At 40.5% G+C, this 26,878-nt stretch overlaps 1 protein-coding gene across 1 annotated transcript in view; it reads right to left on the reverse strand.

Annotated features, from left to right (window-relative positions):
• Positions 1-3,182: 3,182 nt before the first annotated feature.
• Positions 3,183-26,878, reverse strand: part of LOC126481901 (protein D1-like) — a 100,520-nt gene continuing 76,824 nt past the window's right edge. Inside the window, exons 3-6 of the mRNA XM_050105859.1 lie at positions 22,579-22,699; positions 22,259-22,396; positions 3,334-3,410; positions 3,183-3,284 (exon numbers count right to left, since the gene is read on the reverse strand). Of these exons, the coding sequence (XP_049961816.1) occupies positions 3,183-3,284; positions 3,334-3,410; positions 22,259-22,396; positions 22,579-22,699 (438 nt within the window). The remainder of the gene's footprint in view (positions 3,285-3,333; positions 3,411-22,258; positions 22,397-22,578; positions 22,700-26,878) is intronic.

The following is a 26,878-nucleotide window of genomic DNA, read 5'->3' on the forward strand; positions in this document are numbered from 1 at the left end:
TCCCACGCACCTTACAGCATGTAAGTGTTTCTCAAGTTCCACAATTTAGCGCACCCTGGCATCCGCACATCCACAAGACTCGTGACGCAATGTTTTGTTTGGTACAACATGAAACGTAACTGCCAAGAGTGGGTCCACAACTGTACACCATGCCAACAGAACAAAATATCACGCCACACCATACCCCCATTGCATAGTTTCCCTACACCCACAAGCCGGTTTCAACATGTCCACATAGACTTAGTGCCCCCCCATCTCCGAGGGCTACAGGTACATCCTTTCAGTAATTGACAGGATGACACGGTGCGTGGAAGCAGCGCCCCTGCCGAACATTACCGCAGAGACTGTAGCACGAGAATTCTTCTCGGTGTGGATCGCGCGTTTTGGTTCCCCTGCCACCGTCATAACCGACCAAGGTCATCAATTCGAGTCCACATTGTTCAACTCGCTCTGCGTCTTGCCCGTGTTCACACTACAGCTTACCACCCCCAATCCAATAGATTAGTTGAGCAATGGCACAGGACGCTAAAGACTGCGATTCGATGCCACAGAAAGCTGTGGACAGAGGCACTGCCATTAATACTGCTTGGCCTCCGCGCCACCAACAAGGAAGACTTGAAGGGCACAACTGCTGAGTTCGTGTACGAACAGACACTCATCTTACTTGGTGAACTGGTCAATCCCGCACCTGAACCCATCCGCTCCGAGCTACCCACCTTACTCGAACGCGTCGAACTGCATTGCTCTAAACTGCTACAACCACCCTCTCCCCTCCAGCCACACTCCCCAGCACACATACATCCCACGAACATTGGAAACCTGCACACACGTAATGCTCCGCGACGACACAGACACTCGTCTTACCTGGTGAACTGGTCAGTCCCTCACCTGAACTCATCATCTCCGAGCTACCCACCTTACTCGAACGCATCAAACTGCATTGCTCTAAACTCCTACAACCCCCCCCCCCCCCCCTTCCAGCCACACTCCCCAGCACACATACATCCCACGATCATTGGAAACCTGTACACACGTAATGCTCCGCGATGACACAGTGTGGATTCCCCTAAAGCCTCCCTATATTGGCCCACACAAAATTATTAAATGCACAGACCAGACATTAGACATCGAGGTCAAAGGCAACCCAGTCACTGTATCACTCCGCCGGGTAAAACCAGCAAATTCCTATAATCACATTCACAGCTCACAGTCGAGCTCCCTTATTTCACCCGCAGCTGCTCCCACTTCTAGGCCACCTGCAACTTGCAGCATTCCCAGCTCACCCTTCCGAGGTTTCTCGCCCCGACCTTCACTGTCCAGTTCATCCCGAGCCAAGTCCAGTGACACCCAACATCTCCGTCAAGCTCTTTAACCCCCTCTCAGACCTCTCCTCCCACGCCGGGAACATCAAGGTACTCCCAACCAAGCACATATAATCCCCACACTCCCGTGGCCCCTCGCCAGGTCGGCACAAACCCCTGACCCCTCCCAGCTCACCATTGTGAGGCCTCTCAGCACCCCTACCCAGAACTGACCAGGGCCTTCCATCGGAGACCCGGCATGATTGAACTGCGGGCGGACATTTCTCCGGAGGACATCACGAACTTCTCTATCACCATCCGAGGTGATTCTGCTTACATACTGTTGGTAAAATCGAGTGCGTCGCCCCCTACTTCTACACCAGCCACTTCAGTAGTGCGACGATTCCCACTCCCGCCCTCCACATCTGTCGATGCTATCAGAGCATTCGATTCCCTAATGGGTTCCTCACCACACCCACACTCCAGGGCCGGCTGACGCCTTCGCCACCCTCAGAGATTCGGTGACTACACCGTCCAGTGGCCCCCCCTAGAGCTGCGAGCACAGCCATCGCCGCCAATCCCAGACGACGCCAAGGAGTGACCAATCACGCATCTGCCTGTTGGCCTGCTGTCCCCGCCCACCGACGAGTACTCCATACTGCAGGGGGAGGGGCTATGTGGCGACGTTCACAGAAGTAGTTAAACATTTACCGTTACCAGCTACGAAGGTTTGATTTCTCTTTGCCATGTTCTTTGGAGTGTTAAGCAGAGACCCACGTCTTGGCGCCCTTTTCTTTGTCTTTGTGCTGTATACATTGTGCCATCAAGTACAATAAATCAGTGTTTTTAGTAATGGGTGTATTATTCGGTATTATAGTACCTACTTATACCCCATAAGTTCAGTGTCTGCAAGCTTATTTGTTATTGATTGCACATTGTGGTGGCACACAGAAAAGTTATTTCTCTTGCACTTCTGAAGGATGTGGCATACTGTATTATTGCTTATAGTTCCTGTGGTATTGGTTGCCTGGATAGGAGGCTTGGCCATAAAAAAATTTTGAGATTAAATGTACTACACTCAATTGCATTTTCAATATGTTGCACACTGTACTTGGTTTTGGGTACAATGCTTTCCTTACTGATGCGTGGTTCTCTATAACTGACTGGTATTATGGGGCCTGTTAGGTGCTTTTTCTTTCTTTACAGTCTCTAATGCAAAATTTGCATGTAATTATTGTATTATTCATGAATTTTGAGCACAGTTTGTATATCTGTGAATTTACACTGGTTAATTCTGTGTTTACACATGACCAGTTTAGAAGGTCATCTCTGAAAGGCACGGTAATTTGGTTTTTAATGTTTTTATTAGATGTTGGCCGACGCTGCAAGCAATATTGTACGTTCCTGTTGCAATTACCACAATATCGGAGGTGTATGTTTTGGGAATGTTTTATTAACGTTTTTTACTATGAAACTTGCATTGCATAGCCTAAACATTCAATCTGTACATCTTCATTTAAAAATCTATATAAATTGTGGCCTTGGCTGTCACTTAAGGTGACAACCTTGAGCTTCTCTCCACACAATTTTCATTTTTCATGAAATTTCATGTTTATTTTGGCTTTGTTTTGGGAAGCACTGACAGGTAATTTTGGGTTTGTGAGCGGTTCTGGCATTGTTTTTGGATGAATATTGACATTTAGATGACAACAGACATGGTTTGACTTAACTGTCTGAGCTGCTGATGATACACACATTTTTCCTGGAAATCGTGTTTGAAGCACTAACCGTGGTCCTGGTTCACAGTAACAAGCTTGTTATTACTGTCATTCCTAGCCATACGTGGACCTCACATGGTTTACATGCTGATCACTTTCAGTTTTAGGCAGTTTCTTTTTCTAATTCTTCACATTTCTTAATGTTGTCTTCATATTCCAAACTAGTTGCAGCCAAATCTTCTTTTGGCATATTAATTCCCTCTTCCTGTGATACCAAGAGAACGTTGAGATTGCTTGCAATTAAGCTGGCTCACTGTTTTGTGATGTTCCAGGAGTTCTTCATGCTTAGAGAGTATTGCAGCTAGTTCTTTCACTGTATTAAATTCCTCCTCTGTAACATTAGGGAGTTCTTTAATTTGTTTACTGTTAGACACTTGACACACATACAGCATTGTATTGTCACTGATCTCCATCATGTACAAGTTTTAGATTTATTTTCATGCACTTTTCGTGATACCAACACTAGCATTTTGTGCACAGAATACCTTTTACTACCTTTCTGGAGTACATATTACATACGGAATGATCACATAATAACGGAATTGAGAGACAATCTTTTCCACTACCTTTAGTCAGTGCCATCCTCCAAGGATATTTGTGAGTGGCTTGAAGGCTTCTTAAGTAACAGAACCCAGCACACTGTCTTCGATGGTGTGTGTTCATCATGAGTCCTGAAGGGAAGTTGTAAGATCTAGTTGTAACTAAGGCTATCAGTATCAGCTAGTTTCAACTAGTAATAACACGTTCTAACTAAACTAAACAGAACTAGTTTTCACTAAATGTATTTAGGGGCAAATATTAAAATTAAAAGCAACTACATGTTGATTAAAATAAAAAAACAGCATTTTTGTATTGTGCAATGCAATATTTATTGTAATATTGATCATACATCCAAACACATTCCAGATAGTGAAAACAAGATGGCGCTGACACAAAAGTGGCGAGTGTTGCTGCAAACTGGATGACAACAGGAAAAACATAAGAAGAGAAACACGTGTGTATTGTGAAGAGCGCGATGTTGGATTGTGTGAAATACCATGCTTTGAGCTATACCATACAAAGAGTCATTTCTAATAAATATTCTTCAAGAAACTGTGTTTCCTTTAGATGTACCACTAGAACCCTTCCTCGTTATATAAAAATTAATAATAAATAATTTTTAATTCTGCAACAGCGTTACTATTGTGAAAACATTGGAATTGTCAGGTATTCAGTTGTTAGATAATCACTTGCCCCCACAACAATCACACATAAGCGAGTCAAATACGCACCGCTACAATAAGCGCTAGAGGTACGTAAAGAATTACACTCGCAGGAACAGTTCAAGGTGCCAAAACGCCCTGCCTGAGCAACACTGCAGCAATCAACAACAGCCCGCCACTGGGCGCTTTTCGCTACAACAAACAACACGGTCAAGGGGTTAAGCACATGCAGATCAGCTTGTACGTATTTATCATGACAGATCTAAATCAAGAAAGGCGATGGAAAGAAGAATTTGTGAGAAAGATGTTACAGATTGAAGAACACGACAAAAGAGAAAACCACTACAATGTTATGACAAAAGAATCTTACGATAAATTAGTGGACGAAATTGAAGAAGCACAATCAGCTGAGAAAAAGACACAGAAGCAGTAGAGAAGATTAAGTCAACTCAAGGTTATTAATATTTGTGGGACCAGGAAGTTAGTGACAAGAAAAGAGCCTGTGAAGTACTACTTACATGTTGAAGAAATTTTTGACGTTATTGAAGCAGCTCATCAGGTCATTGGTCATGGAGGTTGAGACAGATTAAAGGTTGAAACGTCAAGAAAATACGCAAACATAACAGTGGAGATGATAAACATTATCTGTCTATGTGTGAGACTTAACAGTGCAAAAGGAGCATTAAGAAAAGGGGGCATGTTTCTAAACCTATACTTCATTCAGAAATGAACAGTCCTTGACAATTTGATCTGATCGACATGCAAGCTCAAGAAGATCATGGATTTAAGTATCTAATGGTGTATAAGGAACACTAGACAAAATTTGTTTTGTTATGTGCACTGCAAAGCAAGAGGGCAGAGGAAGTGGCACATCATTTAGCAGATATATTTTTGACATTTGGTGCTCCTTGTATTTTACACTCTGACAAACAGCAGAGAATTTGTTAATTCTGTCATAAATGAGCTGGCTGTATTTTGGCCCGAGTATAAACTGGTTCACAGAAAACCGAGGCACAGCCAAAGCCAAGGTTCTGTTGAACGCGCCAACCAAGACGTTGAAAAAATATTGGCTTCATGGATGCAAGAAAACATTACCACGAACTGGTCAAACGGTCTTCACTTTGTACAGTTTACGAAAAATCGGGCATATCATTCTGGTATCAAGCAAACACCTTACAAAGCGATGTTTTGCACTGTTATAACCTGTAATCACCAATAATTGCGTGGATATTCAAACACACTCACTTAGAAACAATGGCTCGTTACATGATAACAACTCAGTATCTCTTATTCGACTGCCGTGCCATGACATGTGGCCGTTGCCGTTCGTAGCTAGATGGCGCTCCCGCGCTCAGCCGAGTTGCGGAGCGCCTCTATCGCCGTTTGCGCGTACTGTCGTGGCGGCACTGTTAAATGTCGTGGCATTGTCACAACATGCACAGAACCACGAGTAGGGCTTATGACTTCGAGTTTGCCTCTAGATGTTATTTAGGAGATACAAGATGAAGATGGTCTTAAAGAGGCTTTAAATAAAATTAATGTGGTAGATGCAGTAAATGAGATGATCAACTGGAACTATTACACGACTCAGAAAAGATAGCGGTTATGGCTAGTAGCAATAGACAGACTACAGCTGCAGCCAGACAAGAAGATGCAGAAGCTTTGCCCAGTACAAGTATACAGTCTCCAACAACAGCAGCAGCCAATCAAGAGGATCCAGCAGCCATAGCTAGTATGAGTGCAGAACCTCAAATAACTCCAGCTTGTCATCCAGAAGCTAAAGCTATAACAAAAAGACAATCTCAAATACGAACAGCTAGAGAAAACGCTCATGAAAACCTGATGAAACAGGCCAAATCAGTGACAATATAATTATACCTATTCCTGTTATCAACAGAGCAAAAGCAGATTTCCCCAATATTATTGGAGTTGTTCTTCAGACAGATGAACAGGGCTTGCACAAGATTGGAACGAAATTGGGATACTCGACAAATTGTATTGCAGGTATATATTTCTGAATTGATTTCAATAATTAAGGACAAATTTCAGACATATTCATTACTTCATTGATTTAATGCTCTGAAATTGTTGCTAACTGTTCAAGTAATTAATTAATATTTAAAGTTTTAATACATACATTGTAATATATTTTATAATATGTATTAAGTACCTAATCACCTTTCAAACAAGCTAATTATAAGTTCTCTACCAGATCTGAATTTGATGTGTCCAAAGAGAAATTCTTGCTGCTGGAAGATGTACCAGAGACAAAGGTATCATTAAGAACTGCTGCCAATATGGCAGCTTTAGGATCAGGACAAGGATTTGTTTGCTGTGTGTGTAAGAAGGCATGTAAATCAAACAGGTGCTTTTGTAGGAAAAAAGTAAACCTTTGTAACTCAAAATGTCATGACAGTTTGTATTGCAATAACAAATAATCAAAATTTAATTGTTAAATTTTTTTGGTTCATTTCTCTTTTATTAAGACTGTAGCAACTTTTGTCAAATGTATTAGTAATTAATATACTTTTACTGTAAGATTATTTTGTTTCCACTTTTGTAACTAATACTGTTAATATGGCTCTGTAATGTTCCTTAAAATGTTTCTTCAGTGTATGGTTATTTTTGTATTGCTGTAGTTAATATTAATGACTTAGATGTATGATTGCACAATACAAAAATGCTGTTTTTTTATTTCAGTCAACACGTAGTTGCTCTTAATTTTAATAATTGCCCCTAAATAAATTTAGTGAACACTAGTTCTCTCTAGTTTAGTTAGAATGTGTTCTTACTAGTTGAAACTTATAGCCTTAGTTACAACTAGAATTTACTGCTGATAAAAAGCAAAAGTCAGTTAAAACTAGTTTTAACTAGGCAAAACTCGTTTTAACAAAGTGACTCAGTATAAACTAGTTTTAACTAGTAAGAACGTGTTCTAACAAAAAACGGGTATTGACTGTAACATATAGAACATGAGTATGGCCTGTTCTTGAGTTCTGCTTTACTGTTTAGTACTTCTACCATATCAGATTAAAGGAAGATATTGCAGAAATTTAGAGGTGTGGAGTGCTTTGTGAACTCAAATGGGAATCCCTGGAGGAAAGATTACAGTCTTTTTAAGAAACACTACTGAGAAAATTTAGAAAACTGGCATTTGCAGCTGACTGCAGAGTTATTCTAGTGCTGCCAACGTACATTTCACCCAAGAGTCAGAAAGCAAAATAAGTCTTAGGACATATAGACAGTGGCATATAGACAGTGATTTTTCCCTCGTGACTGGAACAGGAAAGAAAACGACTACTAGCAGCCCAAGGTACACTCTACCATTCACCATTCAGTGGCTTGAATAGTATGTATATAGATGTAGAAGTAAATGTAGAGCGCTAGTATGTACTTTCATGCCAAAAGCTCCTATATGTGCAATAATGATAGCCCTAATTGCAAATTTCAGCCTCTAAGATGAAAGTGCCTTATTGTCCTATGTCTTTGTGGTTATACAGAAAAAGGTATATCTTTGTTCAATTATAGTAAACGTCCATCAGAAAGACATAACTGTAATATACAGGGTGTTTCAAAAATGACCGGTATATTTGAAACGGCAATAAAAACTAAACGAGCAGCGATAGAAATACACCGTTTGTTGCAATATGCTTGGGACAACAATACATTTTCAGGCAGACAAACTTTCGAAATTACAGTAGTTACAATTTTCAACAACAGATGGTGCTGCGGTCTGGGAAACTCTATAGTACGATATTTTCCACATATCCACCATGCGTAGCAATAATATGGCATAGTCTCTGAATGAAATTACCCGAAACCTTTGACAACGTGTCTGGCGGAATGGCTTCACATGCAGATGAGATGTACTGCTTCAGCTGTTCAATTGTTTCTGGATTCTGGCGGTACACCTGGTCTTTCAAGTGTCCCCACAGAAAGAAGTTACAGGGGTTCATGTCTGGCGGATGGGGAGGCCAATCCACGCCACCTCCTGTATGTTTTGGATAGCCCAAAGCAATCACACGATCATCGAAATATTCATTCAGGAAATTAAAGACGTCGGCCGTGCGATGTGGCCGGGCAACATCTTGCATAAACCACGAGGTGTTTGCAGTGTCGTCTAAGGCAGTTTGTACCGCCACAAATTCACGAAGAATGTCCAGATAGCGTGATGCAGTAATCGTTTCGGATCTGAAAAATGGGCCAATGATTCCTTTGGAAGAAATGGCGGCCCAGACCAGTACTTTTTGAGGATGCAGGGATGATGGGACTGCAACATGGGGCTTTTCGGTTCCCCATATGCGCCAGTTCTGTTTATTGACGAAGCCGTCCATGTAAAAATAAGCTTCGTCAGTAAACCAAATGCTGCCCACATGCATATCGCCGTCATCAATCCTGTGCACTATATCGTTAGCGAATGTTTCTCGTGCAGTAATGGTAGCGGCGCTGAGGGGTTGCCGCGTTTGAATTTTGTATGGATAGAGGTGTAAACTCTGGCGCATGAGACGATACGTGGACGTTGGCGTCATTTGGACCGCAGCTGCAACACGGCGAACGGAAACCCAAGGCCGCTGTTGGATCACCTGCTGCACTAGCTGCGCGTTGCCCTCTGTGGTTGCCGTACGCGGTCGCCCTACCTTTCCAGCACGTTCATCCGTCATGTTCCCAGTCCGTTGAAATTTGTCAAACAGATCCTTTATTGTATCGCTTTTCGGTCCTTTGGTTACATTAAACCTCCATTGAAAACTTTGTCTTGTTGCAACAACACTGTGTTCTAGGCGGTGGAATTCCAACACCAGAAAAATCCTCTGTTCTAAGGAATAAACCATGTTGTCTACAGCACACTTGCACGTTGTGAACAGCACACGCTTACAGCAGAAAGACGACGTACAGAATGGCGCACCCACAGACTGCGTTGTCTTCTATATCTTTCACATCACTTGCAGCGCCATCTGTTGTTGAAAATTGTAACTACTGTAATTTCGAAAGTTTGTCCGCCTGAAAATGTGCTGTTGTCCCAAGCATATTGCAACAAACGGTGTATTTCTATCGCTGCTCGTTTAGTGTTTATTGCCGTTTCAAATATACCGGTCATTTTTGAAACACCCTGTAACAGATGTTATACTTTGTCAACATAGATTCTGTCAAAGATGACATGGCGCAGAACCATTTTTCATGCACATTGAAAAAGGATCAAATTACTTCTCTTTCTGCTCAACCTACAGCTGGAACTGTTAGTACCTATGACAGTATATTAACACCATTACCAAAGGTCATAATCAAACAAGCTGCATGCAAAAAATGTTAAAGAGAAGTGAATTAGAAATAATAGTAGGACACACTTTTGTTTCATATTAAAAAGTACACAGTGTGAAAGAGGTTGAATGTGGGATGAAGTTGACTGTTTTTATGTGCCTTTATAAACCATATGATGGAGAACATATACACACGAAACAAATAAGCTCTGCAGCAAGCACAGTCTAACTCTTTTTCAAGGACACAGTCTTAACAACAACTGCTGTGAAACTAATCTTGATGCTGATTATAAAGTCACAAACTGCTGCAAAATCATGTCCAATGCTTTGTCATTGGAGGAGCATTGATACATATGATTATCATTTCTGTACTCTAAGCACTAATGGGTCTTATCCAGAATACAGCCATAATTGCAAATTTAAATAATCTGCTTTGAAATACACTTTTCCATATAACTGTCATTTCAGTTTATAACATCTTTATTTATACAAAAAGAGCAAAGACAAAGAAACAGCCTCATCAGAATTTCCGACTGATTATGATAACAGAAAAGTTCACTAATTACAGGGAGTCTATAGCTTCATCTCGGTGTGGCAAAACTTTGGCAATATCTTTGTTAATTACTGTAAGGCATTTCACTACAAGAATGCCACACATAAAAAGACAAATTAACACACAAGGCACATGCATTATGCTCCTGTGTCAAAATGATCATGTACTTATTAAATGTAAAACACACAATTACTCCAACTCCTACTATGTTTCCATAATATAAAAGTAAAAGTACAAACATCCCCCTAGTAGGGTGGATTTTTGCATCTTCATACATACTCAGAAGCTTCCTGTACACTACCTGGACCACTGCACTTTAAGCCAATATCTTTATCTTGTAGAGGCATCTTACATTTAGTAAGGAAACCACACTTCAGCAAGTGGGCTGGGGTGTCAGGTCTGTTGGGGAGGGGGAGAGAGGGTGTTGGGTGGTGTTTGCTGGACAGAGCAAGAAAATGGAGAAAGAGGCAGGAAGAAGAGTGATTAGGGAAAGGTAGCTAGAAGCTCAGAGGAAAGCACCTGGTGTGCAGGATAGGAATGCAGGAGGGGTGTGTGGCATGTGCATGTGTTAAGAAGCATGCAATAAATGGCATGTGTTAAGCATGCAATAAACGGGTACTAGAACCAATGAGGTGTGGTGCACAATGAGGCAAACATGAATTGTGAGAGGACGTCAGGGCAGAGGAAGGGGAAGGGGAAATTGTTGGCTAGAGGATGTGAGGACAGTGGGTTAGCGAAGATTGAGGCCAGAAGGATTGAAGGAGCGAAGTTCATAAAAGATGATGCTGAGGAAAGGAATGGAATGGTTGTAAATCAGCCACTGAACTCTATAGTCTGTTTAAAATTACTTGATAGTTGACGCCTGTCACTTGCCACTACAGTGTTGCCACGATAGCCACCAGATACTGCTCGGTCACAGGTAAGTGGTAATACACAAACACACATCACTTCACAAATGCTGTTAATGTGTAATGCAGAGCAATGTTGGAAGTGGCACCGTGAAGTATGTTGGAGATGAGAGACGCTCTGTCAAAAGATGATTTTTAGTGACCAATGATGAACTGTGGCAGGAGATGCATTTTGCAACCCTGAATTTAAACTCATGTCCTAAGCTAACCACAGCCTCGTGATGTGCAATTTATCTGAGAAAGTAGTGGTCAACATTCTGCGGTACAACTAAAATCATGATTGCTTTGTTCGCAGCTAACCTCTAGGAGCAGACTCAAGATAGAAAGAGTTCAGTTTCAGCTCTATCCAAAAAATTATAAAAAAATTCATTTAATCCAATTAACTGAATAAAAATGACAAGCAAACTCTTTTTATTAGATTTGTAAATAAAAAATTGCAATATTTATTGATATTCAAACCTATAATCTTCAACAAGGCAGGTTATTCTGCTAACCATTAATCTATAATACACATTCAGCCAAGTCGATATATTTGTGACTGTGATCATCCAAAGCTTATCTAATGTAAGCCAAACTCTTGATTATGATAGCCATATATGTGACACCAAATCACATTTTGTGCAGAAGTATCCAGTAGTCTTTAGTTAGTGCTGTGTATAAAACAATTGTATTTCATTAGCATTGATATGTGTGCATGTTGTTTTTGGTGTGGTTATCATGTATGATGAGATGCGAGATATAAGTGCCAGTCTCCTGATTCGGGATCCAAATACATCAAGAAAGAATGCCAGACAAGGAACTGGAAGTGAACTGACCAATTGTTGTGGCAGTTGGGCAACATCAAACAGTTCGGGTGTGACGCTGAGTGCTCTGGTTAGAGGAAACCAGCTCCATCACACGAAGTGTCAACTATCCAGTAATTTTAAGCAGACTAGAGTCTGTTGTGCTCAGCTGCATGTAGTGGCAGTGGGTAGCCAAATTTGTGCTTGTGGACAGCTGGTTGGTAGTCATGGCCAGGTAAATTGCTGTGCAGTAATTGTAGTAGAACTGGTAAATGGCATGGTTACTTTACAGGTGGCCCTGCCTCTGATGAAATAGTGTAAGCATGTTCAAGACTAGAGTAAGATGTGCTTTGGGGGGGGGAGAGGGGGGGAGGGTGAATGGGGCACATCTTGCACCCAGGTCTTCCACAGGGATATGACCCCTGCAGTAAGGGACTGGGAGTGGATGTGGCATAGGGATGGACTGGGATGTTGTTTAAGTTGGGTGGGTGATGGAATGCCACTTTTGGAGGGATGGGTAGGATCTCAGGTGGAATGTCCCTCATTTCAATGCATGATGATAAATAATCAAATACCTGGTGGAGGAAGTGATTCGATTGTTCAGTCTGGAGTGACACTGCGTAATGAGGAGGGCACTCCTTTGCAGCTGATTCATGGGAGGGGAGGGAAGGATTAGAGACGTGAGAATATGATGTGGGAAATAAATTTACAATTTGCAGTATGTTTGAGTGGTAGTGACTGTCTGTGTAGGCCTTTGTGAGATCTTCAGTATTTGGTGTGGAATGGGTGAGAGCTGTAAAATGCAATTACTGTTGTTCGTTAGTGGGCTTAATATGGACACAGGTGTGGATGGACCCATCAGAGAGATAAAGGTCAATGTCTAGAAAGGTGGCACTTCGGGTTGAAGAAGACAAGATAAAATGTACGGAGAGAAGGGTTGACATTGTTGGAGGAATGAGAATAGCAACTCTTTGCCCTAGATCCAGATCATGGAGACATCATCAACAAACATGAACAAGACAAGGGGTTTGGGGTTTTGGGAGGCTAGGAATGTTCCCTCTGGATCAGGGGTAGTCAACCTTTTCACCCACTGCCCACTTTTATATCTCTGTTAGCAGTAAAAGTTTGCCCACCTGTTCCATAATAAAGGTGACTTATAAAGTAGGTAGTAACTTTACTGTATAAAATTTATAAAGTAGAGTTACTGCAAGTTAAAGGTATAATAATAATAATTACTTACAAAAAAGTATATCAAAATTTTACAAAAACTGAATGAAAATGTTATAAAATCCCCACTGCCTACCACCCACCATGAAAGCTATGATGTTCACTAGTGGGCAGAAGGGACCAGGTTGACTACAACTGCTCTAGATGGCCTGTAAACAGACTGGCATAGGAGGGGCCATGCGGGTGCCTGTGGCTCTGCTGAGGATTTGTTTATATACTTTTTCCTCACAGGAGTAGTAGTAGTGTGTGAGTAAACAGTTAGCAAGGTGTATAAGGAATGAGGTAGTGGGTTTGAGTCAGAAGGACATTGTGAGAGGTAATGTTTGCTAGTGGCCAGGTCATGGGCTTGATGGATGTTTCTGTATGGGGAGATGGCATCAACAGTGATGAATAGGGATCCAGATGGTAAACGGGTAGTCATGCAAGAGAGTAGATGACATAAGTGGTTTGTATCTTTGATATGAAAGGCTAGGCTGCAGGCAATTAGTTGGAGGTGTTGGTTGACAAGAGCAGAGAGTCTTTCAGTCAGACCAAAATAACAAGTCACAATGGAGCACACAGGATTGTTGGGTTTGTGGAATTTTGGGAGGCATGTAGAAGGTGGGTTTGCAGGGGGGTCGTTTTGAGGAGGTAGATGGACTCAGGGGAGATATTCTGGGTGGGCGTAAGGATTTCATTAGGGATTGGGGGTTATGTTGGATGTCTGGGATGGGATCGCTGTGGCAAGCTGTTGTCAGCGGAGGAGTCGAGCAGTGGTGGATGCCATCTGTTCAACAGTCACTGCAATCCATTGCAGCCTTTGTCTGTGAGGAGAATGATTAAATCGAGGTCTGTTTTGAGGTTGTGAATGGCTGTTTTTCCTTTACAGAGATTGGAAGAAGAATAGGTCTTTGATGAGTCCAACATGGTTAAACTTGTATCTGATGCTGAAAGTGAGGCCGTTGGAAAAAACTGAAACTTCTGTATTATTGAAGTTTTCATGAGAAAGTTAATCACAGTATTTTGGGTTTGTTTCTGGATGTTGTGGATTGTTGTTATGAAAGTTTTGAGGATGTGGCAAATTGTAAAGGTCAGCAAGGCAGGATCTGAGTGCTATGAGGGGTTGACGAGGGGCTGACTGTGAATAGAATAGATGTTGATGGGTAGTAGTGCTCCAAGGTGGGAACAGGGTGTCAATAAGTTGGATAATTTATGGAGGTGGTCTTCGGAGTACTCTTCCAGGTGTTGGAGGGCAAGGGTTTCAGTTTTGGAGGTGTGGTGTATGTAGTTGGGATTGCACAGTAACAATATCTTGTGGAAGGAATAGATGTCATTCTATGATGCCAGGACCACGAGATATGTATCTTTAGTGCCAGAGTTGTGAGGGATAAGTACTTGTGGAATCTAAAAACATGAAGGTCATTGCGAAAGGAGGGGTAGGATCCAGAGAATGTAATTTATTGCTTAGATCATTCGTGGGTTGGGGGGGAGATTCTATAGCTTAGATGGCATATAAGGAATGGTGTGAGACTGGGTTTTAACTAGTGACAGGGGTACTTTCCTTAACTCATGACCTTTTATTTTCCCACATTTAAAGTGAGCACATAAAGTGGAATTACCATACAAATCATTCTGCATTTCCTTATAATGATCCACCAATGATATCTTCCTGTAGCCACCAGAATCATCCAACAACAATCAAAAGTAGCTATCTATCTGATTAATACTTTATGCATCTTGAGAAAATGGTTGGTCCTATTATGCTTCTCTTGGGCACACCTGGACTTTCATTTCCTTTGAACTCTCTGTTTAGACATAGCTAATTACATACATGAGAAGATACTCTGTGTAATCAAATATTGATTATCAGATATCAGTGTGGCATAGTGACAAGACACTTGTTCAAATTTAACACAGAATATACCTCTTCAACTGATTAACTATTTGAAAGATGATTCATTATAACAGCAAGCCATTTCAGACCAGTGCTGCTTCCTAAACTCCAACAGTCCTTGGAGAAAAACTACTTTTCCTCCAAAAGTGTCGATCCTTGAGAACATAATTTGTTCTACAGTTCTGGAACAGACAGTGTTTAGGGTTATTGCTTTGTAATTCTGTGTATCTTCTTTAGCCCTGCTTGTAAATAGGAATGACGTGCTCTTTTACCAGTTTTGCAGGACTATTCACTATATTACAGATTTTCCATGAATATTAGTTAAAAATGGCAATCTGTGTAGTATATTAGATGTAAAATCTAGCAAGAAATCCATCTGGATCAATTGCTTTTCAAGACTAGTAATAAATCCATCTGGATCAATTGCTTTCCAAGACTAGGAGTACTTGTTTCAGATTCACTCAATTGTGTGTGCAGCAGTCAACCAATGGTATAGTGTTCAACCAATGGTATAGTTGCTGTTTCCCCATATGTGAGAGTATTTGTAAACACCAGTTTAATATTTTGGGTTTGTATCTGTTGCCTTCAGCTTTGCTACCAGATGGATCCACAGGAAGCTGGACTGAAGTTTCATTGACTTTATATTGGACCAGTACTTCCTAGGATTTTTCACCAATCTATGATTGTTATCTTCATGTAAGTGCACAAGTTGCTTTTATGTGTTCTCCATCAGTTTCCCTACATTCTCTTCTGGAGCAAGATATAAGTCTTTGTTTTCATAACATTCTTCAAATGGTAGAAATAAACCAAGGTGGTACTTTCTTCTTATTACTTCGTAAACTGGGGTGAGTAGGGACACACGAATGTATAGGGACAAGAACTGGGAAAATATAATTAAATGAAGCTTTGGGTTTTCATCTAAGGTGATGGAACGACTGCAGTTAAAATGACCAATCTGTTGCCTACAAGATGTTTTGATGCCACAATCGTGTTTTTGTTTTTGACATGTTGGCAGACATTTTAATCTTCTGATCATCTGCATAGAACTTTTATACCTCTTGAACTGTTGTTTGGTGCTAGCCAGAGACTAGACAGATGTGTTATTGGAGTTCTTTTCTCATTTCAGTGTATTTTGGTAACTGCCTAGACATAATAGATAATAGATAATAATTCATTCTGAAAGGGTTGGGGGGGTTGGGTTGCTTGGGGGAAGAGACCAAACAGCGATGTCATTGGTCTCATCAGATTAGGGAAGGATGGAGAAGGAAGTCAGCCATGCCCTTTCAAAGGAACCATCTCGGCATTTGCCTGGAGCGATTTAGGGAAATCACGGAAAACCTAAATCAGGATGGCCGGACGCGGAATAGAACCGTCGTCCTCCTGAATGCGAGTTCAGTGTGCTAACCACTGCGCCACCTCGCTCGGATTCATTCTGAAAGCAACCATTTAATTTTTTGTTTTAAGTAGAGTTTGTATAGTTAGAATGGGGTGAACAAGATAAAAAAAATACCAAAAGTACTACTAGTACATATTTAGCTTAAACTTATGTATTCAGATGATAAACAAAATTAATTTTTAACAACTTTATTTACTTATTGTTTAACCTAACCTCAATGTTGACATCCTTCCAGTGATTCATGATGCCTAGGACCTACAAAAGAGACCTTTGATTGAACATTTAACAATGAACATGGTAATGCAGGCTGTTCAGACAGTTGCTCTTGGAATGTCCATAAGGAAAGCAGAGCAAAAGTATCAAATTTCTATGTCAGCCCTACACCATTATGTGAAACAATCAAGAGGCACTCCTGTTGGGAATATTGAATTCAAGAAGTAAGGTGCTCACATTTGTCTTCCTAAAAATCTTGAAGAAGGCCTTGTTGAATGCCTTATAATCTTTGCAGATTGGGGCTTTCTTTTAAATGCCTTGACTTGCTTTGCTTCATAAAATATCACTTGGACAGAGAGGGCACTTGGCTTTCTGACTAGACACAAAACTAAACTCTCTCAATGCATATTTCAAAATGTTAAAAGGAGTGTCCCCAGTAATCATCAACACTTTTTTTTCATGAACTGACAGCACTGGAGATAGTGTACCACCAAATATGATGATAAACTATGACAAGTCTGCACTCACTGATGACCCAGGCTGACGTAAACTTATTTTTAGAAGAGGGTGCAAGTACCCTGAGAGGATGCTGAGACATAGTTAAGTCCAGTGTATCAGACATGTTTGCAGCGTCTGCTTCTGAGATGCTTCTGCCCCCTCACGTAAGTTACAGATCTGGATATGTGTATGACTTGTGGACTGAATGTGGCCCTCCATGTGCCTTCTACAACTGCAGTAAGTTTGACTGGATGGATGGAAATTGGTTTATTTATTGGTTCCAAAGAAGTATAATGCTTTACTGCCATCAATATGAGGGGAGGAAGCATGTGATAGGTGATGAAATAAGTTCTCACTAACCTCCAACAGTTGTAAGGCTCTGTGAGGAACACAACATCTTGTTTGTATTCCTTTCTGCAAAGTCAGTGTATCTAACAACATTGAGATGTTGCATTATTCTGACCACTCAAGATAAGCTGCAGAAAAGTTATTGAGAATAGTAAATCCAAAGCAAATGTCAAAAGCAGAGCATTTGATAAGAAGCATATTCCTTCTTTTCCAGGGAAAAATTTTAAAAAAAGTCAAATTTAATGGCTGAAGAGTTGAAAGATAACACCCAATCTGACTTTTAAAAGGCAGGTATATTTCCTCTTAACTAGTAGAAAGAAACAGACAACTTGGCACTTGAACATGAAGAAAATGAGGGAACTGCTGCCCCAGCTACTGCAATGAACAGTCTGGCAGAACTCTTGGGGAAAGTAAAGCATTACAGAAATGATGAAACAGAGCAGACGAGCAGCCGGAAAAAAAGAGGCTGAATGTCCCAACTGAGTTACTCTAGCACACTTTTAAAAAACCATTGTAGATGATCCAGAACCATTTCCTGATGATGAGCAAGGAATTATTCCAGATGACTTAGAGTCTTCTGTAGAAGATGGGCAATGTGGTGAAGCGGGGACTGCAAATGAAGTAGTAAACAATTTAAAGGAGGCGGGGTTAAGGTCATTTTTCTTATTATAAATGTATGAATGTGTTCAGTAGACAGGTTCTTCAAGTTGATAAGGAAAATGGCCAATATAATGCAACATTTCTTCGCCAGTCAAGCAGGTGCTCAGAGTTATTTGTTTTTCCTAATGTGCCAGATGACTGTGTTTTCTCACAAGCTGACGTTCTTGGTGTTTTGTAGACACCAAATGTATGTGCAGGATGTTACATCTTCAAGCCAAACCAATGCCCATAATGACTGATTTGTTTGGTTAATCACTTTGCTAATTGTATGTTACACTTGATTTTTATAACCATAGATTGCATTGTAAAAATTGTACAAGGCATACAACTTTGCTTCCGCCGTTTGCCGATAGGTGGCGACAACGGTAAGTAGCAGTCGATTGAAACAGATCGCAGACATCAGGCAGTTAGCTTGGACCACAGTCAACATAACCTCATTCAAACATTACTTGATTTGTGTCTGCATCATAAAGTTGTTCTTGATTGAAAATGTCAGTTTACCAGCCTAATTCTCATCAAATTCTCATCATTTGTGGGAGGTGTTACTGTTTGTTCAATATGAAGAGAACAGCAGCTGAGTCTCATTGAATGCTCTCAAGAACATACGGTAAGGACGCTATTAGTGAAAGAATGTGTCGTGAGTGGTTTCAGTGCTTCAAGAAAAGTGATTTTAACATTGTAGACCCAAATATTGATGGAAGAGAGAATATTTTCGAAGATGCAGAATTGAAGACATTGCTGAGTGAAGACTCTTGTCAAACTCAAAAAGAATTGGCACAATTAGTGGAAGTGACACAGGAAGCCATTTCAAAATGTCTCAAGGCTTTGGGCATGATTCAGAAAGAAGGAACTTGGATCCCATGTGAGCTGAAACCAAGAGACATTGAACAGCATTTGTGTGTTTGCGAACAGTTGCTTCAGAGGCAAAAACAGAAGGGATTTCTGCATCGCATTGTGACTGGGGACGAAAAATGGGTTCATTATGATAACTCTAAATGCAAAAAATCATGGGAATATCCTGGCCATGCTTCCACGTCGACAGCCAAACCGAATATTCGCGGCTCCAAGATCACGCTCTGCATTTGGTGGGATCAGCTCGGCATTGTCTACTATGAGGTGTTAAAACCAAGTAAAACAATCATAGCTGTTATTGAACGCAATTAATGTGTTTGAGCAGAGCATTAAAAGACAAACAGCCGCAATACAGTGAGAGGCACGATAAAGTGATTTTGCAGTACGACAATGCTCGACCTTACGTTGCAAAAGAGGTCAAAACGTGCTTGGAAACATTAAAATGGGAAGTTGTACCCCACCCGTCGTATTCTCCAGACATTGCTCCCTCTGACTATCACCTGTTTAGGTCAATGGCACATGGCCTGGCTGACCAACACTTCTGATCTCATGAAGAAGTCACAAATTGGATCGATTTGTGGATCGCTTCAAAAAATGAACAATTTTTTTTACGTGGGATTCATACACTGCCTGAAAGATGGGAGAAAGTAGTGGCCAATGATGGAAAATACTTTGAATGGTACATGTGTAATCAATTTGTTTCATTAAAGCCTCAAATGTTGGGGAAAAAACGGTGGAAGCAGAGTTGTACACCTTGTAGTTATTGGTTTAAATTAACTAAACTTCCCCTTTGTATCAAGTTTTTTTAAAAAACATAAATTATGTCTCTATAGATCCCACCACGTGCTTGTTTTCAGTTCTTCATATCTATGTCAGTGACTATTTGTTCTAAGAAACTAAATCTCAGATACTTTGATAAGCTTCTACCATAATAGCATCATGGTCATTATTTCCCATGCCATTGATAACACATTAGAAAGACCAGACCTGGCTGCGAACTAAAGGTCTATGACATATCTCTCTCTCATGCTCGCCATCTGATAATGCTTTCAGTAATTCTACTTTTTAATCAGGACTTTAGACCAGAACTGGGATATTTAATTTTGTTTATTTAAGGAACTGTATTTTTTAAATACGCTTTTGAAAATACTGCATAATGTCATCTTTCTTGTGCACTGTCAGAAGATAAGCAATTCTCTTTTTGTGATTCCAAAATATCCTAATATGTCTTACATGTTTCACATTCATATTAGGCTTCTCACTTAATTTTCTCTTTGAGCAAATTCTGCATCTGAGAATTAAAATACCTTTCTTGGAGAGTTCATTTAGAGTTCAAAAGTGAATGCTACTAAATTGCTTGGTGAGTTTTATAATCTGAGCATCTTTCTCTACTTTTCTCTCTTTTGTTACATAAGTTTCTAGAACTTCTTTCATCTCAAAGAGAGATAAAGGTCTGATACTGGCTATTGCACCCCATTATGGTCCTGTGCAGAAAATTTTCATTTAAAACACAAATGTCCAAAATGTGGAAAACAACTAATTGTACTATTTTCTTGTCTTACATTCTGATTCCATGGAACTCCCTAATCTGTGGAGTACTCAAATGGTTCTTAATACTAACATTCTAATCGTAAACACAATGCAGTTTCCTAATGTTTTCGCCAATCTTTTAGCAGTCTTTTTCATTGTGCCTGTCTGAAACTCAGTTGCCTCCTCTATGTGGTGAGTGCCAATCTATCCTTCCCACATAATTTGTTTTCCATCCAGTACTTTCCACTGTTTCATTTCATTTCAGTTTAATAGCAAGACATATTTTATAGAATCTTTACAAAGCCTATGGATTTAACATGAATACAGTCAATGTAAATACGAGGGCCGTTCGGAAAAAATACACCAAGTTAAATAAAAATATTTTAATATATACATCTTACAACTACATCTTTGCACTATTTTTCTACATAGTCTCCATAGCGATTGAGGCACTTATCGTATCTCTTCACAAGCTTTGAAATTCCTTCTGCATAAAAATCACCCGCTTGTGCCTGGAGCCAGCCTGTGACCGCATCTTTGAGCTCTTCGTCGTCATCAAACCGCTGTGACCCGAGCCATTTCTTCAAATGCATGAAGAGGTGATAATCACTTGGCGCCAGGTCTGGGCTGTAAGGTGGATGGTTGATAACGTCCCACTTGAAGGACTCAAGAAGGGCCGTTGTTCTGCGAGCAGAGTGAGGACGGGCGTTATCGTGCAAAAAATCGATACCGGAAATCAGCATACCACGGCATTTGTTCTGTATAGCCCGTCGTAACTTTTTTATTGTTTCACAGTACACGTCTTGATTAATGGTCGTACCACGTTCCATGAATTCAACCACCAACACCCCTTTGGCATCCCAAAACACTGTTGCCATCAGTTTTCTGGCACAAAAATCTTGCGAGGCTTTTCTTGGTTTGGTAGGCGAATTTGAATGTGCCCACATCTTTGATTGTTCTTTTGTCTCAGGGTTCACGTACTTAATCCAGGTTTCGTCACCGGTCACGATTCTGTTTAACAATGGTTCTCCTTCGTCCTCATAACGTGACAGAAAGTCTAATGCAGAGGCCATTCTTTGAGTTTTGTGGTGGTCGGTAAGAATTTTGGGCACCCATCATGCACAGAACTTACGGTAACCCAATCTTGCTGTCACTATCTCGTACAAGAGAGTCTTAGAAATCTGTGGAAAACCAGTAGACAACTCCGACATTGAGAAACGTCGATTTTCACAAACTTTTGCATCAACTGTCTGAACGAGTTCGTCAGTCACCAATGATGGTCTACCACTCCTCTCTTCATCATGAACGTTTTCTCGTCCACTTTTAAATAAACGTACCCATTCACGGACAACTCCTTCACTCATAACTCTTGGTCCGTACACGGCACAAAGCTCACGATGAATAGCTGCTGCAGAATATCCTTTGGCTGCAAAAAACCTTATGACAGCACGCACTTCACATTTGGCGGGTTTTTCTATTGCAGCACACATTTCAAACTGCCACAAAAACTAAACTAGCGCAGGTACGATGTTCACTCGACCACAGCTTGATGCCGACTGACCTGTTGAGTGCGTGAACGCACAGATGGCGTCGCTACTCCCCCCACAACCCGCACTGTGACCAATCGGAGGTTACTTTCTGAGCCGCCCTCGTAGCTGTTCAATACAGAAGTAGCTCCCTGTTATCTCCATTATCTACAATCTTTCAACCTATGTTTTACAAATTACAATTAATCTTACCACTCACCCTCACTGCGTTTTATTTGTTGTTCCATTAAAGGCAGATTATTTTCTGTGGATGGGAAAAGAAAACATTCACACATGGCTAAACATCCACACATGACTAAACATTCACACATGGCTATGGTAAAAATACTTCTTACCAGTGCCTTTTGGTGGACCAGAGCCAACAAACTCAGGAAGTGTCTCTCCAGCAGTAATATTTGAACCTGGAATGTTAACCACAAGCCAATGATGCCACTCACGAAATTTTGGGTCTTTTCTACTAGGAGCATCTGGGTCTGAAACAGGTCCACATTAAAAAAAGTTCTTTGTCAATATAAATTTTGGGTCTTTTCTACTTGGAGCATCTAGGTCTGAAACAGGGCCACATTAAAAATGTTCTTTGTCAATACATCACATAACAGTACACAAATACATTCAGAAATATTCACACAAGAGATCCATAAAAATGGTGACATACCAGTCATGCAAAGAGTGTAAAATGCTCCCTCTTCTGCATTCCATGTCACACTTGGCATATCCTTAACTTGAGTTGGAGTCAGTTCATTTCCAAGATTAACTTTGTTTACTCCATAGGACACCTACAAAGATATAGGTGCTAATCAGCAATGTAACATTTACATGATGGCAAGGGAGTGGATAGCTTTAAAGAAGAATATGAAAACGTATGAAAAATGTGAAGGCATTAGTGGATAAAATGATCAACAGTTAATAAGAACACACAAATCTTCAGTAAGTTATTCCATACTAGACACTGTCTGGAAGGATGCAAACAAGCCAAATTATTAGCCATAACAAAGTCTGGTAAAGATAAGCACCTGCCAAAAACTTACGACCAGTAAGTCAACAGCTGTCAATGTTAAAATTATCTGAGAGATTGTGTTTGTAGAGACTGCTAAAGCATATACAGGCAGTTTGCCAAATTTTTTGACATATAAAGACAAAAGGCTATGTTATCATTGGGAAATTCTGAACTCTTATCACCTAATACAGAAACTAGAGCAACTAACGAATCCAGGAGAACTTCCCTAGAATTTTTTCTTTATCACAAAAACATTTTTCAACCAAAAAATGTTATAGCAGCCAGCTTGGAATTCTTGAAGTGGAAAAACAGTCCCAGTTTTAAATGTTTGTGTGGGCAAAACTACACTGATTCTATGATGAGGGAAACGGTAGTGCACCTTACCACTGATCAGGGACACTACTGTGCGTCTTACCACAGATTCAGAAATAAGAAGCCATGCACTGAGGAAATCTAATCTTTCTCTGATGGAAGTAATGCACAGAGCTCAAGTCTATGAAAGTGCTCATGCAGCCCAGAGTATGTTTGAAATGGAAGAAGACATCACGACAATCAGATCTCTGGCACTCGTCACAGGGGTGGTCATGCCACCTCCCATGGGGGTCTCACCTATTCCATGACTTGCACAACCCTGCAAACAATCACACCAGCAGCGACAGGTCACATCCGTCGCAACATTTTTGCCTGCCAGTAAACGTTGCTTCCTTTGCTACACATGCCGTACATGCCCCCATCAGTGCACAACATGTTACAGGTGTGGCATAGAGGAACATTTGCAAGAGGTATGTTTTAGCAGTTCCACTGCAAACATGCCGTGACCAGCAGACGTGAACCAAGTAGTGATAAATCTACGGAAGTGGCAGAATTCTGAGAATGCATCCCATCAAATATACTTACTGTATTTTAACAATTTTGTACAAAAATTATGTTTTTACCATTTTTATTATTAAATTGCAAAGCCAGATTTAAAAAATCGTAGTTTATGAAACTAAATTGTCACTGAACATTCTTCTTCTTCTTCTTCTTCTTCTTCTTCCTCATCATTGTCCTCTTCAGATATAAGATGGTCTTCACTGCCATCAAGAGCATTACTTATGCCGCACTTCTTGAAAGATTTCGCAATAATGTCTTCTCTCACTCTAGACCAAGACTGTTTTATCTACTGACACACTTATTTGATTGTAGGTCATTTTAAAGCTCCCTTGAGAACGAATTTCTTAGGTTTCATCCACCATCCATTTGTTCCATTCCTCTCTCATATACACTTTAAAGTTTACTTATCAAAGACATCATGAAGTTGCAGTTGTGAAGTAAATTCTCCCCGAATAACAGCAAGCTCTGTATTTCCCTGTCTCAGTTTCTATTTCACCGAATTTTTCAAATGACCACTAAAGTGGTGTAGCACAAGAAAGAGAATTCTTCAGTAAACCACCTTTCCTTCTCTCATAACAGCCTCATCCTTCAAACCCTTGTCATATATGTGAACAACACTACCTGGAAGTATTTCAGATGATTTTGGCATTGTTTTGCACATGATAATGATCATTGGATTAAGTTTAGTACCATCAGCACAACATGAAAGGACAACAGTGCAGTGTATTTTTTCATGTCCACTTGTTTTTCTAGTTACAGTCTTATCACATTTCATGGCAACAGTTCTGTTACTTACCCCATCAAATGTCAGAGAAATTTCATCCATATTCACTATTTGGTTTAATTCCATACTGGTTTTCTTTCAGTGTTGAATAATAAAGTGGTGCACAGATAATATTTTCTCTTATAGTCTTATGGCACTTTCTGAGATATTTTGGTTTTGGTTTGCAACCTAAGTCCATGACATTTCATGAACCTGTAGCACCAACCAACTCCACCCTTAAAGTCTGTTAAGTTCCATTGTAGCCCTAGATTGCAAGCATGATTTGAATCATTTCTGTATTAATTCCAGGGCCATTTTGATGGTGTACTTGAATCAATTTCGATATGTCATCTTCTAGCTTTGGCCATTTCGCATTCAGTCTTCTGTTTGGACATTTAGTGTCTATCTCTATCTCTATCTCTCTCTCTCTCTCTCTCTTGAGTTCATCTTTACTAGCCCACCAATTGGTGGGAATGATTTTTTTCTGTTGGTGGAGGTCAGAAATGCTGCTCAGCTGCTCTGTTTCCATGTTCTTCTGTATATTCTATTACTTTCAATTTATAGCCTGCACCATAAGAATAACTTTTATTTTTTCCATTACAAAACTAGCTACTAACACAAATCACTTTCAATTCAAGTTCACTGGCACTGTAGACTGCAATGACACATCATAGGCTAGACAGTATTCTGGGTTTGTGATAGCAGGGCAGGAGGGAGATAGTGTTAGCAAGCTTGTGAATCCCTACAACTCATGTTCGTCACATCGGTCCACTGCTGGTGCCAGTTGAATCCAATGTTGCCAGATAAAGAAAGGTTTCCCATGGCACTGAATATGTGGCCATTTTTAAGACTGGCAGGAATTTTAAATCAAACAGCCCATTTTTTTTATTAATTTCAAGTATAAGATGCATATGAATTCTGGAGGCAGTTTTTTGAAGAAAAAAGTGCATCTTATAGTCCGTAAAATATGGTTGATGTGTTCATAGGCAAACCCCCAGTAGTTACTTCTGGACATTGGTGCTTTTGTACCCTTGCTAAATCAACCCACATACTTAAGTTTCAGGTCACTGTCTTTGCAGGTAGCCAAGACAAATCTTTGGGCCTACGGACATCATGTGCCCTTGCTAGGGAAGTTTTAAGTTTTACTCACTTACAACCAAGTCACTCACCCACTGAATTTTCTTGTGTTAGCTGACACGAAGGTGGAGAATGATTTTGGGGTAGATTCTTCACACTTTGGGGTTAACTGTCCACATACAATCTGGGCCACGAAGGCAAGTGTACTGCATGCTGACATTCAAATGGGGCACCAGCATTTACCTGAGGCAGCCACCAGGGGCAGTCTGGTCACCAACCACCATCACCATGTCCCCCAAGCACACACAGCGCTATACACAGCACTACACCAGTGACACCTGTCGTGGATAGCATATTTATAAGAGCATGCACAGGTCTCCATGAGTCGCTACATGTGTTCAAGACATGTAAACTACTTTCACTGAATTCTTGTTGATGTTACTCCATGACCCAACATACTGTATCTCTTTTACAGTCATGTATTTTCTTGTGTTCCTAGTTAGGACACAAATGGCAACAACAAGAATCAGAATTTTGCATAACCTTATGTCGTCCATGTTAGGCTGTTTTTTTGAAGAAAACTGCGATTGTTTTGACAGTAAAAGTTCAAATAAAACAATTTATTTGAGTCAGTCACTTTTTATTTTCTCCCACAACACGTTTCGAGAGTTTGTACTCTCATCTTCAAAAAACAGTGATACCTTGCTACGTGTGTTCCAGCTGGATGCAGCTAGTTGTTTTGGTTTCATTTTAAAGTATAACAGGCACTTGTTATCATCATATGGCACTAAGATTTGGCAAATGATGATAACAAGTGCCTGTTATACTTTTTGTAGCAAAATGAAACCAACACAATCAGTTGCATCCTCCAACATTTTGTGGTACTCCAGGTGGGTGACATGGACATCTGTAACGCTCTTTTCTTATCATGGATGCCTCTTCATGTTTATCACTTACTGTGCCGGTTAGCTCCTCTGCATGAACCAGCATTGCTTTCTTTTGATGGCATGTGTTGTCGGCTGCCCTCCTTCACCACAAGTGTATGCATGTGGTCACTGCAAGTGTTGAATTCTATCAGTGTCACAAACAGCCACAGCAATCATATTGAGCTTGGACAGCCAGCATCATGGCCTCAGTCGTAAGTGTCTGTTCATCACAGCTAAGTCTCAGGAGTCTTATGCTGACACCATGGTCCGAGACCCAATCATTCATAAAGCGCCAAATACAGAGGTGCTTCAATGTGCC

This window comes from Schistocerca serialis, chromosome 5, assembly GCF_023864345.2.
Source record: "Schistocerca serialis cubense isolate TAMUIC-IGC-003099 chromosome 5, iqSchSeri2.2, whole genome shotgun sequence".
NCBI classification, from domain to species: domain Eukaryota; kingdom Metazoa; phylum Arthropoda; class Insecta; order Orthoptera; family Acrididae; genus Schistocerca; species Schistocerca serialis.